The sequence below is a fragment of the Theileria equi genome, assembly GCF_000342415.1.
Source record: "Theileria equi strain WA chromosome 2 map unlocalized gcontig_1105316255037, whole genome shotgun sequence".
NCBI lineage: Eukaryota > Apicomplexa > Aconoidasida > Piroplasmida > Theileriidae > Theileria > Theileria equi.
In genome coordinates, this window is record NW_004668230.1 from 562867 (window position 1) to 578823 (window position 15957).

General features: G+C 41.8%; 8 protein-coding genes across 8 annotated transcripts; 5 read left to right on the forward strand and 3 right to left on the reverse strand.

Annotated features, from left to right (window-relative positions):
• Positions 1-661: 661 nt before the first annotated feature.
• BEWA_037300 (oxidoreductase, short chain dehydrogenase/reductase family member protein) lies at positions 662-1417 on the forward strand (the record flags this gene model as incomplete). The annotated part of the gene is made up of 2 exons (XM_004833089.1): positions 662-1015; positions 1049-1417. The coding sequence occupies 2 exons, from the start codon at positions 662-664 to the stop codon at positions 1415-1417; spliced, it is 723 nt and encodes a 240-aa protein (XP_004833146.1).
• Positions 1418-1419: 2 nt separating this feature from the next.
• On the reverse strand, positions 1420-2069 carry BEWA_037310 (hypothetical protein). Its single transcript, XM_004833090.1, has 3 exons — positions 1850-2069; positions 1748-1815; positions 1420-1711 (listed from the first exon to the last, which is right to left on the reverse strand). The coding sequence occupies exons 1-3, from the start codon at positions 1986-1988 to the stop codon at positions 1631-1633; spliced, it is 288 nt and encodes a 95-aa protein (XP_004833147.1). The 5' UTR covers positions 1989-2069; the 3' UTR covers positions 1420-1630.
• A 228-nt stretch (positions 2070-2297) lies between these two features.
• BEWA_037320 (conserved hypothetical protein) lies at positions 2298-5477 on the forward strand (the record flags this gene model as incomplete). The annotated part of the gene is made up of 1 exon (XM_004833091.1): positions 2298-5477. One exon carries the CDS (start codon positions 2298-2300, stop codon positions 5475-5477), a length of 3180 nt encoding a protein of 1059 aa, XP_004833148.1.
• Positions 5478-5517: 40 nt separating this feature from the next.
• Positions 5518-6555, reverse strand: BEWA_037330 (conserved hypothetical protein; the record flags this gene model as incomplete). Its single annotated transcript, XM_004833092.1, has 1 exon — positions 5518-6555. One exon carries the CDS (start codon positions 6553-6555, stop codon positions 5518-5520), a length of 1038 nt encoding a protein of 345 aa, XP_004833149.1.
• Positions 6556-6893: 338 nt separating this feature from the next.
• BEWA_037340 (adaptin medium chain, putative) lies at positions 6894-8396 on the forward strand (the record flags this gene model as incomplete). The annotated part of the gene is made up of 1 exon (XM_004833093.1): positions 6894-8396. The coding sequence occupies one exon, from the start codon at positions 6894-6896 to the stop codon at positions 8394-8396; it is 1503 nt and encodes a 500-aa protein (XP_004833150.1).
• Positions 8397-8495: 99 nt separating this feature from the next.
• On the forward strand, positions 8496-10245 carry BEWA_037350 (conserved hypothetical protein; the record flags this gene model as incomplete). The annotated part of the gene is made up of 3 exons (XM_004833094.1): positions 8496-9662; positions 9698-10073; positions 10106-10245. 3 exons carry the CDS (start codon positions 8496-8498, stop codon positions 10243-10245), a joined length of 1683 nt encoding a protein of 560 aa, XP_004833151.1.
• Positions 10246-10247: 2 nt separating this feature from the next.
• BEWA_037360 (hypothetical protein) lies at positions 10248-14044 on the reverse strand (the record flags this gene model as incomplete). The annotated part of the gene is made up of 1 exon (XM_004833095.1): positions 10248-14044. Exon 1 carries the CDS (start codon positions 13707-13709, stop codon positions 10248-10250), a length of 3462 nt encoding a protein of 1153 aa, XP_004833152.1. The 5' UTR covers positions 13710-14044.
• A 480-nt stretch (positions 14045-14524) lies between these two features.
• BEWA_037370 (conserved hypothetical protein) lies at positions 14525-15847 on the forward strand (the record flags this gene model as incomplete). Its single annotated transcript, XM_004833096.1, has 6 exons — positions 14525-14718; positions 14758-15053; positions 15088-15190; positions 15224-15335; positions 15370-15557; positions 15593-15847. The coding sequence occupies exons 1-6, from the start codon at positions 14563-14565 to the stop codon at positions 15845-15847; spliced, it is 1110 nt and encodes a 369-aa protein (XP_004833153.1). The 5' UTR covers positions 14525-14562.
• Between the last annotated feature and the right edge of the window lie 110 nt (positions 15848-15957).

Below are 15957 nucleotides of genomic sequence, written 5' to 3' on the forward strand. Positions count from 1 at the left end.
TCACGGCCATAAATTTGCAAACTTCCTTGGGAGGATAAACTTGCATGCACTTGTGCATTTTTGTGGTACGGCCATTCAGTTCACAATTTTCGATTAATCGGGACAATTTTGACTTAAACTATCGTTTGAAGTGGCAAAGCTGAACTACTTTAAGGGTCCGAGTTTAGGGAACGCAAGGATTTTGTTGCTTTTTGTTTCAGACTTGCTACCTATCGCGGAGCTAGTTCTTGCACTTTTCCATAATCTATGGATATAAAACACACGTTCTTAGTATAAGTTACGCACTAATAAACGAATCTGAGGATACAATTTGGAGCGGGTGGTAACTTGTGGAAGGGTACAGATCAGCAACTTTGAGGTTTGTATGTAGACTTATGCCGAGTATAAATGAGTTGATGCTCATGTAACGCTTCGTTTTCCTTGCAAGTTGGTTCTCGGAAACTGCGATGTTAAATGACCATCTTTGCTGGACTTTATTTTACATCTTCCATGTTCTACAGATATGAAAAGATATAGATGTACTATATATTCCATAATATTGCAAGTGTGTGCCCATTTAGTCCCTGAATGACAGGCACACCATTCTCTCTTTCCCAGTCACCTTAAACTTGTACTCTACGCGATTAAATGCGCGTAAAAGATAAATAATAATGTAAAATTCATGAAAAGCGTCCTAGTTACTGGCTCCGATAGCGGACTAGGACTATCCCTTTGCAAGGAGCTCATCAAGAGGGGCTTCTTTGTCATCGCATCCTGTAAGAGCAAAAAAGGACTGAACAAGATCAAGAGAGTCTTGGAAATAAGCGAATTTGACCAGGAAGATGTTGATATAGCGGAGGAATTAGCCGCTGAACGTGAGCCGAGGAAAGGAATATCCATTCTTTTGGACGTAACAAGCGATGCGTCCGTAGAGAATGCGGCTAGAGTAGTCTCTGATGGTATAAAGAGTGGGAAGGCCCCAAATCTGCATGCACTTGTCAATAATGCAGGAATATGGCGATTCTCTTTGATAGAGGTGAGGATGCTCATTTCACTTGTCATTACCTAGGAGTCCTGTTTAAGCGTCGAATCTCGATTGCGAGAACTGGAACGCTGGAAGTTGATAATGGAGACGAATTTGATTGGACCAGTGAGGGTAACTTTAGGATTTCTTCCAGTTTTGAAAATGTCAAAGGGATCTCGAATTATCTTTGTTTCAAGTGTTTTGGATAGAATCGCAATGCCAGGCCAATCGAGCTATATCTCCTCAAAGTATGCCCTGAGGGGTTTCCACGAGGCATTGTTGCACGACCTAATGCACAGTGGAGTCCAGAGTATCATCATTTGTCCAGGAGCAATTCGTGACACCTGCCTCTTCGACTACGACTTTTCTCTCCCAGACGATCCACGCGGCTTTAAAGAGAGTTTGAGTATGTAGATATACTTGTAATGTTTATTTTCAGAAATTCTAAAGGGTTATGGGAGCGACAGTCGAGCGATTGTAAAGACAATGATAAAGGCGCTTACAGCAAAGACGCCCCGCAACGAGTACCGATGTTCTCCGCTTTTTAAACTGGCAGACTACATTCCAAAGAAGGTGTATATTCACATTACCCACTACGTGCTGCGTTGTTTGCACAGGGTATCAAAGCTATTTGGGCGTCTCTCTTGGGGGTAGCAGACCCTTGTCTCTTGCTTCGCTAATTTGTTTGATGTAGCCTTCTCTCTCGAGCTAAAGGTTTATGCTTGCGTATGTAATCTATCAAACCTCTAATTTCGCGTTGTGATAGCGTACAAAGAGTATCGTGGAGCGCCAGTTACAGACAAAGGTCACGGCTGAATGAGCGTTAACGTCATTTTGCGGACTTACCCATGTATGCCGTGAATCCTAGCAGAAATGTCGATATTCCTGCTGCGAATACATTGTACACCTTCTCCTTGCGCACGTGGAACCCATAGTAGTTGAGGCCCAGGGCCTTGAATACCTCAAACCTTGGTCCCGCTGCCATTTTGTCGCTATGGATTTAAATCTGTATACACTTTGGCATCACCTGTTCACTCTGGCGCCTGCAGCGCTTGAATAAATGCACAAACCCATCATCGGCCATGTACGCGGTTATGCAGGTATGGGGGCCGGGCGGCGGATGATCTCAATGTGTTGACTTTCCAGCTGGAACAAACGACTCTGAATTTTAATGTTTCTGCACATTTGATTCTACCATACACATCATGCCATTTACACCTTAATGTAGCATACACATTAGGGCATTTAACGCATTCCGCTTGTAACTTGTTCAAATACACCCAAGAGGAGCAAAATGATGTCACAACGACGAGCAAAGCTGGAGGATTTGACTGATATCTCCAAGGAGTGCCTCGCATCCGCAAAACAGCACCTGGAAATCATCAAAAATCTCACAGATGTCAAGTCCATGTACGTGCACTGCTACCAGCTCATGAAGCTCGGTGGACTGGAGGCAGAAGTGCCGCGTTTAGTCGTTTTTGGCCAACAGTCAATGGGCAAAACCACCCTGCTCGACTTCATCATGGGAGGACCAATTGGATACAGTAGTACAGATACAGGAACGAAGCAGCCGGTCTCCATCATCATGAAGCCGTCTTCCTCACTCCAGAATTACGAAGGGTCTGGACCGCCACCAGTAACAGATACATCAATCATTTGCAAGTTTGGAGGTCGCCTAATGAACATTCACGAGGTTCAGGACGCAATGAGAAACCACATGCAGTCGTTGGGATCATCGATTCTTTCAGATGAATTGGAGGTAGAGGTGTACGTTCCAAATGCTCTCTATGCCATCTTTGTGGATTTGCCTGGTATCAAGGATGATTCCAAGGCTGGTGCGGAACTTACTCGTTCGGTTGTAAGAAATTATGTATCAAACAACCCCAACGATTTATACATTCTGGTCAAAAAGGCATCCGATGATCCCTCAAATTGGCCATGGAGCCTAAAGGAGTTTATCACAGCGTCAGCTCCTGCAGGTTTGGGGTTGACTCCTCAGCAAACCATGGTTGTTGGTACAAGGGCAAAGGAGTTTTTGATCAATGAAAAGACGGATATTAAGACACAAGAGCAGTTGATGGAAAGGGTATATAAGAGGGGTGTTGTTGACTCCAAGGGACAGATGCTCCCCTTGCACTTGCTTGAGCTCTTTTCCCTATCCATACAGGCCAAGGAATCCTGCGATTTTCTCAGTAATAGAGATGATATGAAGGCACAAATTTCAGCCAGCCAGAGGGAAGTTTACGATCTCATCACAAATGGATTTGAATTATCCAGCAGCTCAAATTTGAATGATGAGGGCAAGACGGTTAGAGAGGAGCTAATGCAGATTTTTAGCATTGATTCCTTTTTGAAAACTCTAAATAATAAATTCCAGCACCTTATGAATAACCAACTCACCAATTTGGAGAGGAGGTTGGTTAGAAAAAAGATGGAGCTAGAAAGGGTTATATCATCTATGGACTCCAAACTATCTCGTTTCTCACCTCAGTCTCTAAGGGAATCAATAAAGCACTTTATTCGTCAGCTTATTGAGGTTGTACATAATATGATTACTGGTAACTATACCATTATGAAGTTGCCCATTCAGGCTGATCAATTTCTCAAGATTTATGGTGGAAGTCTTCAGGATAACTTAGAGGATGGACACGAATTGGCATTGAATCTATTCCCGATGCCCGACATGTATGACCCAGAATTTTATCAAAAGATTAGCAACAAGACAGAGTCTCTTTACAAGAAGAAGCTCACCATGATGGACTCTGTTAAGCCTGGCAGATATGTACGCTACTTTACATCTAAAATTAATTCCCATATGTTTGGCCTGATTGAGCCTCCTTGTAGAATACCAACATCGTTATCTTCAAATGAAAAGGGCACATTTGACCTCATTAATCGCGATTACGGCCCAGATGAGCTTATAAATGTAGAATTTATCCAAATAAATAATGGAATAGAATCATCGCTGCACAAGAATATAGATAGGAATAAGCTTGTGCTTTTGACCCCTCTTCCTTCAGTGAGTATAGACCATTTGCAAGTGCCTTTGTACGCATGGCACAAGACGCAAGCATCTACTGGATGGATTTCTGTGAGGCCAATTGTAATTGATCGTTTGCCTCCGGAAATTTTGGTCCAAAAGAGTAATTATAGAGAAGTTGATATCTCAAATAAGCAGGTTTCCTTTAGATACTTGGATGAGGAAAATAATCAACCTGCTCAACCAGGATCTCCTGAGGAAAATGTAGATAAACATTCTGAAAAGTCTGGAGAACGACCACCGGCAGAAAAGGCCTCCGATGAGGAGGGGTCTGGTAGAAGATCGTCCGGAAACCGCTTCCTCTACTTTACAACATGCAGTGAAATTTATCTGGAGGAGAGAAATACAGCTCCTTACTATGCTTCAGCCTTGGAAATGGTTTCTGGTGAGCATGCAGATGCACATTTGCTTAACCAGCTGGCATTTACCAACATTTCACACTGGCTCAAATTTCACATTAAGCACATGGAACCGGAGCAGGTTTATACGGCTGAGGTATTATACCAAATGCTCCGTAGTATACATCATGTTGTTGATAGGGCAGATTGGGAGCCACTTGTTGCGGATTTGGTTCAAAGTAATGTTAGAGGCACCCTTCTACACGCGGCTAGGCTTTCCGCCTGTGCAGCTGCAGCAGCTTTAAGGCGTGTACTACGTGCTAGTTTGGCGGAGGTGTTCCGTTGCATTCAACTTAATGATATCGACCATACCCTACTGGGTCTTTCCGAGAGTCTGCATTTCCAGGAGCAAATTGATCAGCTTTCTGAAGAATTTTGCAGACAAAAAGCATCAGAGTGCGCTAACGATATGAAGAAATTGATTTTGGAACAGACTTACTCCGTGCAATTTGATGTGGCAGTAGATATTTTTGACAGTTGTTATCAGTTTGAAAAGTATTTCATGGGAACGGCTGGACACAGATCGTACATGGGCGATGTTTTGCACTCTGTTCGCGAGAATTTAGCGATTAGAAAACGTCGTTTGGCAATGAATGACATTTTTGAAAAGTGCGATGCAAAGACCTCTATAGAACTCATTTATGAGGAGGTAAAGGTGCAGTTCTGGGCAACAAAGATGCTTCTATCATCGCCATTAACCAGCAAGATTTACACTCACTTTATAAAGCACGTTGTTGACAAGAAGACGTCAACTAATACTGAAGATCCTGCGGTCAAGTTTGATGCTGAGTTTGAGGAGTTCTTGCAGTCGAATATTCTATACGAGCTTGTCGATGGAAACTTTGTGCCAAAGAACAATGCCAAACTTGCTAGTGACTACGATCTAAATGTCAAGTTCGATAGATTTGTACAGAGATATAACAAGACAAAGAGAATATTGGAGTACGTGTCGTATGCTTTGGAAGGTATTTCCAGATTTAAGCATCATGCTCACTCTGAAGAAGTTGTGAACTTTTTGTCACATCTTGGATTATAACTATATACCCATACAATGAGTGTTAATATAAAACTTGCATTTATTTTGTGAGTTTGGTTGCGGCTTTGACATCATTTGGACAGATGATATCTACTCCAACATCAATGTGCGTTTGATAGTCTTGTGAATAGTCTGGCCTTTGGCACCAATATGTGAAGAGGGATATTCCTTCCTTGTGAAGTTCATCTACAAGGTGTTTGAGGGCACCCTTTCCGGCTTTTGGTCGACTACCTAGAATTCCATTTCCCCTGGAGCAGAAATCGTATACCACGTTTACAAATTTTGCCTTGTAGCTTTTAGCGATTTCAATCATTCTTGGTATGCTACAGAGTGCTGTTTTTTCATAGTTGAACAGGATTCCCAGAGAGACATTTGCGGGGAGTTTATCGACTAGAGGTCTCAGAAGATCCGCTTCCATCCTTCCATTTGGCCATTGTTCTAGTTCATGGTCGTAGTATGGAGAGTCTTGGTTGAGCTCTGGTGGAATCCATGTGAAGGACGAGATCATAACGTCGAGGTTGGGATATCTCTCGAGTATTTTCAGGACCTTTAGACCCAGCTCCGGCTTTGTTCCCTTGAGCTCAATGTTGTATTTGAGTTTTTCTCCATACCTATCGAGTACATGCTCAAGTTTTGGCATGTGTTCCAGACTCCCGTCTTCCATTTTCCACGGGGTATTGTCGCTCACATAGTCCGCAGTTATCCTCTCCCTCTGTTCCTTTGTTAGCCCAGGAAACGTCCTCTTTACTTCATCAGCATTGCGACCTTTAATCCACGGCATTTTGACCACGAGTTCCTCGAGGGGAATGGTAAAATTCTGACAGGTTACCTCGTCAGGAATGACCTCTGTCTTCTCGTCTACCAGCCGCAGGTAGTTGTAGTTGATTCTGCCATTCGGGTCTCCTCCATGGCACAGGACAATATCGCCATTTTCTGAGAGAAAGACGTCGAATTCTATTCCATCAGCTCCATACTCGACTGCCTTGTCGATTGATGTCAGAGTGTTCTCGGGGTACTCTGAGAGAGTATGGGCTATGCTACAGCCAACACCTCGGTGGCCGTAACAAAGTGTCTTCATAGCTGTTTCTAGGGGTTTTAGACGAGTTCTCCACCAATTCTCGTCGGAGCGATTTACGGCTTAAAGGTTTCTTGGACAGAGACCTTGGCTGCTCGCACAAACTAAATTTCCATACTCTGGTATCGATTCCCCTACACTGCGTTTCTTTGTCTGAAGACGAACTTTGGCAGGCGGGTACCGACGTACCACCGAGTCCCACACCGAGTGCGTTTTATGGGCAATTTCTGGCAACACACCTGACATTTTACTTTATGTGTATATTATTTTTTAAAGGGCATGCCTGCCGCGTGCCGTTTCCCCTGACTGCCTCGTAGTTAGAGCAATAGCGACCCGAAAAGATGATTTCGGCACTATTCCTTACATCTCAAACCGGCAAGATACTTTTGTTTCGTGTATACCGCGGAGAAGCCACAAAGGAGGACGCACTGGTCTTTTGTAGGAACACAATCAGTGACAAGACTTCTGGGCATCTTCCAATCTACAGATACGGAAAAAACAACTTTTTCAGGATCAAGCTGGATGAGCTCAACCTTGTATCACTGACAAAGAGGAATGGGAACTCATTTTTAATCTTCCAGACCCTCTTTGAGCTCCGAAAGCTCATCTTCACACTCATGGGAGGGGTATGCACCGAGGAGTTTATTACCAATAACGCATCGCTGATATACGAGCTGTTTGATGAAGTAATAGACGCTGGATATCCTCAGAATTTGGAGCTTAGTGTACTCACAGAGTGTATGTCCACGTCCGCAACTGGAACGTTGAGCACACAGTCTGATTGGCTCAAAAAAGTGGCTGGTGTAAAGATTGGAGCTCTCGCAAAGTTTGGTGTTGAACATGACTCTAGATTTGGTGATAAGCCTACAGCCTTTGTTGGCAAGTTTGTAGGTGATGAAGCGGATGACTCATATCTTGAGGATCAGTCCAGAGTAGATTATCCTATATCTTTAATGGCAACAAGTGTTGTGCCTCCATGGAGGCCCAGAGATATAATGTATTCTAAAAACACAGCTTCACTCACTGTCGTAGAGTGTGTAAACGTTTTGTACTCTAGCATCGGTGAATTACTCTCTTATGATATCACTGGGTCCATTGTTGTAGATGCACACATATCTGGGATTCCAGTCTGCCATTTACGCTTGAATGATGATTTTAATAAGGGATCGGCGAACATTTTAAACGCATTTCAGACTCAATCCTCATCTTCGGAATTTGCATTACCTGTAGCTGCTAAGCAGATTGTTAGACTTGAAGACTACAAGTTTCACCAGTGTGTGAATTTGGGTGCAATAAACGTCAGCAAAATTCTCTCCTTTATTCCCCCGGATGATGCATTTGTGCTAATGACATATAGAGCAACGACAAATATCACTCTTCCATTTATTTTAAGGCCAAAAGTCAAGAGGATAACGTCTACAACCATCCAATATTCCCTAAGTCTGGTTCCCACGTATGCAAAGGGTGTTTGCGCTACAAAGGTTTCTGTTCGAATTCCTATACCAAAGACTGCAAAGGAGGTACAGATTACTGGGATATCCCCCAATTCAAATCTTGACATAAACATTCCTCTCCATCACGTTGATTGGGTTATTAAAAAGATACAAGGAGAGACTAATTTTAATATACTCTTCACCTCGATACAGTCCTCCTCCACGGTTGGTACACACGTGTCGCACTTGGATCCAATTCAGCTGAGCTTTGAGCTAGGGTCATTCATGTCCAGTGGCTTATACATTGCGAGCCTGGATGTGTCGAATCAGGCCAGGGGCAAGGTTTCAAAGTCTGCCTCTTACACCACCAAAGGCGGTTCTTGGCTCCATCGTCTTGGTTGTGCACCATAACTTTTAATTTTCATTCATGATTAATGTATTTGCGATTTATGGCTCAATGTGAATCTGGTATTCAGGTGGAAGGGTTACTTTCTCCTCTCTCTGTCGATAATGTTTACCGGAGACGACACGCTTGCGGAATCTTTGGCTAATGATTCTATAGGTTTAGAGGAAGGTAATGAGAACAAGAATTCGGACGACTGCGGCCACTCTAATGGCCTAGAGGAGGCAATCGACGTTTGCGAGGGTCCAAGCTCACATAAAGAGGTCCTTTCGAATACCTTATACTGGGAATACAACAATGAATCTCTATTTGACGTTCGTTTGGACGAGCTCCTGCCAAATGTGCTCTATCTCGCTTCCTGCATCTCGACAGGGTCAGAGAACGGCCAGGAATACTACAAGGCGCACTCCGCCTTTGTTAGCTTAGGCTTTGAGAACTTGGAATACGATGGCAGTGCGTTTTTAAGGGCTTCTCCTGGTTCTACGCCCCCAAACAGCTCTGAGACTTACATCTCGTACATCACCAGTAACATCTTTTCCAGGTTTTCCGTGGATATTCAGATGGATGAAGCAGCACTTTATGATGTTTCGTGGGAGCCAGAGGCTCTGGATCTCTGCCGCCAGCTGAAGGAGTTTCTTGATTCGTTTAATACAAAGGTGACGGAGTACGATTCTCACGTGTTTGCTGTTAATGAACATGTGCCAACAAGGACGAATTATGTTCCGGAATTTGAAACTGAAAAGGGACATTTGCGTATTCTGGATGCTACGTGTGGAATTGGTGGGAATTTGGTGCATTTCGCAGGGTGGTTTGACTTTGCAGTTGGAGTGGAAATTAATCCATCCAGGGCCAGAATGTGCATGAACAACCTCTCTGTTTATGGCGTTGACAAAAAATCACTTGTTGTAAATGATGACTTTTTGGAATGGGCACAAAGAGTTGTTACTGATCCCCTCAAAGAGTTCAAGGACTTGGGTATAGAGCACTTGTATTATCCTGACAAACCTCTCTTTGACTGGACGTTTATATCGCCTCCTTGGGGTGGAAGGGATTACAAGGGAACGAGGGATTCTGATGTGTATTACTTGCAACAAGGTTCTGAAATGGATGTTTTCAAGGCTCTGGAACTCGCTTCCCAATTGTCCACCAACGTTACCCTCTATTTACCACGATCACAAAGTATAGCAGAACTGGTTAAATTGGCTTCTTATAACGGGTTTACCTTTATATTCATGACTGGATATTTGACATCCAGAAAATCTACGCATGTTCGGGTTTGTCTTTTATTTTTTACATACAGACGCTACAGTGTGGACTTGTTCATTTCGTCAAGAACATCGAGTGCTTCTCGACTGGGACAAAGTTATCCGGAATTACCAGTGGAGGACCAAAATTAAAGACAGGAGTGTCTATACAGCAGATTATCCTGGGAGACAAACTGGACTATCGCATTAAAAATTGTACTATAGCTAAATATGGAATATTCCAGCTTATTCCAGTTAGGGATAGAGCTTGGAAGATACAATCATCTTGCCGTTTAAATTTGATATCATGTGCCTTGATGCAGATTCTCAAGGAAACAAGGACTCATTTCAGTACAAAGTTGGCAATTTTGATGAAAATGTGTCCACTACCTGAGATTTTGAGACTCGTTGATGCTGCGTTAGAGGTTCAATTTTCAGGTGGTATGTGATTTTTCTTGTTATACATGTTTTAGGAATGTTTAAGGACCCGTCAATAGATGGACAGCAGAATCGCACGACGGGTGGCGTATTTTTCAACTTGCTCAAGACTGGTGATAGAGACTTGTATAGGCGCGTAGAGCGTGAATATAACATGTATGTTAAATGTTTGTAAATTTAGCTCATGAATCTGAGATGAAGCGATTTTGCAAACCATCTCGTTGCAACTCCTATTGCCGCTACGACAAGGATAGTTGTGACATGTTTTTGTATGTCAAAGGTTGGTGCTTGAGTTTCTGATTTGTGTGTGTCTTGTTTTTGCACGGGTTTATGTTCTCCTGGGAAGGCAGCTTGTATGATTTTGGCTGCAGCTTCTAGTTTTTCGAGTGCTTCTGATGTTATTATACCAGAAAAGAGCGTTTGTTTGACGAATACTACTTCTGTTTCAATTTGCAGGTGAATTCTATTTTCGGCAATTGATGTTCCAATAACTCTAAAGACCGTATTAAAGTACTTGGAGTAGGGAATATCCTGGAGTGTGCTCGTTGATTGATATACAAAATACTTTTTATCCACGAGTGCGTATCTGATATCTTCAATCGTTTTCCCACATGTACATGGGATAAAACGACTAGAAGCCTTACCCTCTTTAAGCCTAAATTTATATGAGAGTTCGATTTTATTAAACTGCAGAGCTTCTGATTTCCAATCGAATACAACGGGAGAAATATCACCCTCGAACTCAAAAGCTTGCTGAGCAAGCCTTGTGTCTGCAATTGCAAACCCCTTTTCTACATTGTTGCCAAAGGCAATCTCATAAAATTTTTGTAGTGAGACACTTAATTCCTGTGACAATAGCGTATTTTTGAGAGGTTGAAGTGAACCAAAGAGTGATTCGAGTTGTGGAGTTGGTTTGAAATCAACCTTTTTATCACCAATCCTAGAAGAAAGTGCAGCATAAATCTTCTTCACACCTGAAAAGCCATAAAATGAGTGAGTAGTTCCATCCTTTAGTATCAAAACAATGGTGACTGGAACCCTTTTCGACTTAGTGTACATTTTTACAATATCTTCTAGGGGCACAAGAATGTGTGTGTTTGTGCCAAATATAGTAGAGTCGTTGAACTGTGAGAAAAAACCAAGATGCGTTCTTGTTATGTACATTGATCCATGAAGTACAATCTTGCGAACAAGTGCGCATTTGAATTCGCATTCCACCTTGTCTTTGAGACCAATTTTTGATAGGACAAGTGATTGCTTCAGGGATCCTCTGGATGTGAGCGCACGCGCGCTTGGAGGAACGATCTTATCTGATCCTGAGACATGACAATCTAACGGTGTTTCACGATCAACATCTGAGAAACGATACCACGGAGCTTCAAAACCAGCCAGTGGCTTCACGAATTTTGCGGGAAACCAACGGTTCAAACCATTATCAGCGTGCCCATACCATAAACTTGTGCTACCAGCAATTTTAACATGCACTATATCACCCGTTTGAAATGAAAAATCGTAACCAGGCTCAGAGTAGTCTACAAGCGCCTCCGTAAGCATTTCCATTGCGACAACCATACTTATAACTTTATCAGATATTGTAATGTCGGGAAATTCCTTTTGGATCTTACAACTAAACTCTTGTGTGCTAGGGCCCTCTAAGGAAATCCGTTTTACGAATGCAGAACTAGATAGACCAAATTGAGATGCCAATAGAGCAGGTAATTTGGTCCAATCAGAATGACAGTTTAGAATTTGCAAGGAGGTATTACACATTCCAAGCGCTGATTCCACACTCGTTTCTACAACAGATTCCAATAGTTTGGCCACATTTTTGAACAATTCTGGAGACAAATCGAATTCTGAAAGTTCACTATCTTGAAATTTGTCACAAGAATAATCACTACCAGTATATATTCTACGAATGGCTGTATTATACCGTTGACCGAGGGTTTGCGGAAAAGCCTCAGATATCAGATTGTATAATGTCAAATACAATGTACTTTGATTCTTGTGATATTCGCAATAGCTACTAAAATATTTGTTTATGAGATTAGTAGCATCTGAGAGAACATTTGGAGAATCAACATTACGCAAAGGAGTATAAACACTTCTAAGGTTCCAGCCAGATAAAGAATTATACCTGGACTTGTGAAAGCGAGACATTTGTCTGTAAAATGCCCTTAAACACTCAAACCCCTTCTTTATGTTAAAGAAGACATTTTCTCGCAAGCTTTCCACGTTTAACTCAAAACTGCAATGTAAAGTGGACTTTGGGAAATCTGACGGCATTAAAGGCCTTTTTTGGAGGAGTTTGGAGAGCCCTAATCCTTTAGAAAGCAATATTGGAGAAAAAGAAGCAAGTTTGTTAACCCAAGATTGCTGAACCGAGAATATTTGATCCTTATAATGTTGAGAAAAATTTGTTAACATGGAATCAAGACCAGATTCAAAATCTACAACAGAAGCGTTCAATGCATCAAAAGAGTGTTGCGAAACGCTTAGTTGCTCAATGTAGTTCGTGTATCTAACAAAATCTCTAGAATCTGAAAGCACAGAACTTGCAAGAGGGGCCGCACGGTCCCGTCTAGCCTTGTGATCTTTAGAATTAGATGAGCATTTTAAATACTTGCATTCTATATCCGGAAGATTACAATTACCCTTTTCATTCTTGTGTTTGTATATTGAGTTTTCCAAATTTTTTTCAAGCTTATATAGCTTTGAAAGACAACGCTCATAGTCCGACAAGGAGGCGAGATAACCAAGTGGTTGTGTTCTAAGTTCTTCCTTCAGCCTTTGTAGCACCAGATCGGACTCTTTACTTATAATTCCAAGTTCACCAATTACGCAGCTCAATAAGGCTTCAAATTTGTCTAACCCATAAAGTGAACTGTTCATGCATTCTATGGAAAAAAACAAAAGATTGGCTAACGCTCTACACATTTGAGTTAGGGGTACCATTTCATTTTCCAAAATATCATACCTGAAGCCCGATATGATTTCATCATCCAAAGAAGATAAGGAATTTGTAAATGGTCTATAAACACTATCAGCGTCGCTAAGTGCTTTTGTATCCTCTGAAGACCGCCTTGCCGTAACGTTTACATTTTTATTGTGTATTCCTTCCATATTCTTTATATCTTCCATATTAAGAAATTTTGGAGTGTAATCTTGGTCCAGATTTTTACAAAAGTTTATAAAGTCAACATCCTTGGTTACGAGTATGTGTTTGGAAATAAGATCCACTGAAGAATCGAAAACAGATTCTCCATCATCTTCGTCACCAGAGGTTCCGCTATGCCCTGTTCCCTCGGTGTGGTTGCTACCGCTTAAAAGATTAAGCACAGAGCTGCACCTCAAATTATTACTATCATTTCTAGAATTCTCCGCGTCAGAGCTATTTTGCCTTGGTATTGAGTCCGTATCGCTAGATCCTTCGAGTATCCGGTTTCTCAGACTTTTCAGTCGATTCTCCAGTTCCACGGAGGATCTAAACGATTCTAAATTCTCCAATTTACGAACATCCTTGTTAGATAACAGAAGACCGTTCAGCTTATTGGAGAGATGTTTGGAATATATGTGATTCAGCTCGTATATCTTTTCCAGAAAGAGAAGGTGAGTATCAGGGCTGAGAAACAGCGGCATCTTTAGGTGTTGATACGTATTACCTGGTATAAATCTGGATAACTTTACACAGAAATTATAACAACGACAAAATACTACATTATATGATACAACTACATTTCAAGTGAATAAAGCTAATACCTGCATTGCTGGCTAACATACATTTATTTTGCTTTATGTACACAGAAAAACAAATAAACACAATCATAAGAGAGCAACGTCAGAGCATCATCTTCGTTGTAAGCGACAAATCAGGGCAGACCCCTTTGCTAAACGGCCAAAACACTCAGAAGGCACTCCGTATCGTTCTACAGACAAATCAAGCATGATAATATTTGAATTTAATTCATTTTGATGGTGTGATTTAGTTGTTCAGGGTACCCACAACATTTACACACAAGTGCTGCGTTCGTTGATTCCATGTGGGAGCGCGGAGCTAAATTTAGTGTCAAGGATCCAACTTTACATCTTCTCTTTTATATATAAGCAATTGCCCCAGCTTTGCCTCTTAGTAAGACTATCCGTTCCTCTCTAGGCCTTGGTTTCCTCCGACAGATTTTGGCGTTCAGTTACCTACGTTCTATGGCAAAACAGCCTTTAACCCAGAATTGTTGCATAATACAAGGGCTTATAGGTACAAATAAGGCCTATATATGCGACCAATCCCCTCCTTTTTGGCTCTTGGCTATTAGCACCGTCATTTCCACTTTGGCGATATGTCGATATCTCTCTCTATTTCGACTAGATTCGTTACAAACGCCTCAAATGGAACTGAAATAACCTAGTTATACCCGGTCACAACATATTGTCCCCTTTGGGTTGAACTCACACCTTCCAGATTATATTTCCCTAGAGTTCGGAGCTGTTGCCAACCATGGCACATAGACTCCTGATCTGTAGCCATTTTTGTGATATTTATCGCAACAGTCGTCATTTTGCCACAAAAGTGCCTGCAAACAGCAAGAGGAATACGCTCTCCAAAACATTTGACCGCTTGTTCCGCTCTTTCGGTGATACTCAGAACCAAAAGGTGTGTTTGACCCGTAGATGCCCTTACACATGGCTATAGATTAGTAAAGAAGGAGGTTTTGATGCTCTGTATCAGGAATGCATGTCTCAAATCTACAAAAACAGAGCGGAAGCCGATGGATACACCGAGGAGACCACCGAATCTCCGGAGATTGCTGATCTAACAGAGAAGGAACTCCAGATAACTCGGTCTATATTCAAAAGGGTGGACCCACTCAAGAAACTTATACCGAGACTTGAGAATAAGGACGATTATATAGATCCATACTGGGACCCATTCCAAAAGCTTGACAACTTGAAAACACAAGTTGCATCCGAGTTTAATGATTTGGCAAGGTACTTGCAATGTTAGCTTCACATTTGTTTCCAGGTTGGTGAGCAGTTCTGAAGTTCGTAAACACAAGAGAATGGTAAAAGAAGCAGCTCGGCAATATGAAAAACTTTACGATCCATATTCAGAATATAACCACAAGGTAATTCACCTTTGCATAAATCAAAACTCTCAGCATGTTGTTGACGATGAAGTAAAGGTGAAGGAAACCAGTGAAAAGTTTTGGGACCCAGACGTGGATCGCAGACTCGTATTGAGAAATAACCTTAGACCATTTTGCTGGAGAGGTTTGTAACCTTTTACCAACTCTTAATCGTGTAGATCTGCACGTTTTGCACAACTTTGTTGCTGAGAATGGACAAGTGATGCCAAGGAGACTGACTTTTGCGACTAGAAAGCAGCAGAGACAAATTTTCCGAGCAATCAGAATCGCGAGACATATGGCATTATTTCCATATGACTGGAGACCCAGGTATAGGGATCGTATTCCACTGATGGACCCAAGACAGGTGAGTCATGATTGATTAAAATACGCCTTACACAGTATCTTGCGGACGAACTCTTTCATAGATACTCAAAACTGGGTGATTTAAGGGCAAAGGCTATGATAAATGTTTTGATGAGCAGGTACCCAGACGTCAATTTCTTTAGGTTTGTTCACTCTCCCATTTTATCAGTTTATAGGTATTTGAGATACGAAGCTCAAAAGTGTGAAGATTATACAAGATCGCAAGGTCAACAAACGAACGAATTTGCTCAGATTTTGAATGAATACAGAGCACAAATTGATACACACTAGTGACCCATAATTTCTCATGCGGTCACAAACGCCACACACATCCATAATTTGCTTTAATACTTACAAACTGCAAGTTATGAGTAAAAATTATCTCGATTTGAGGCTGTCTG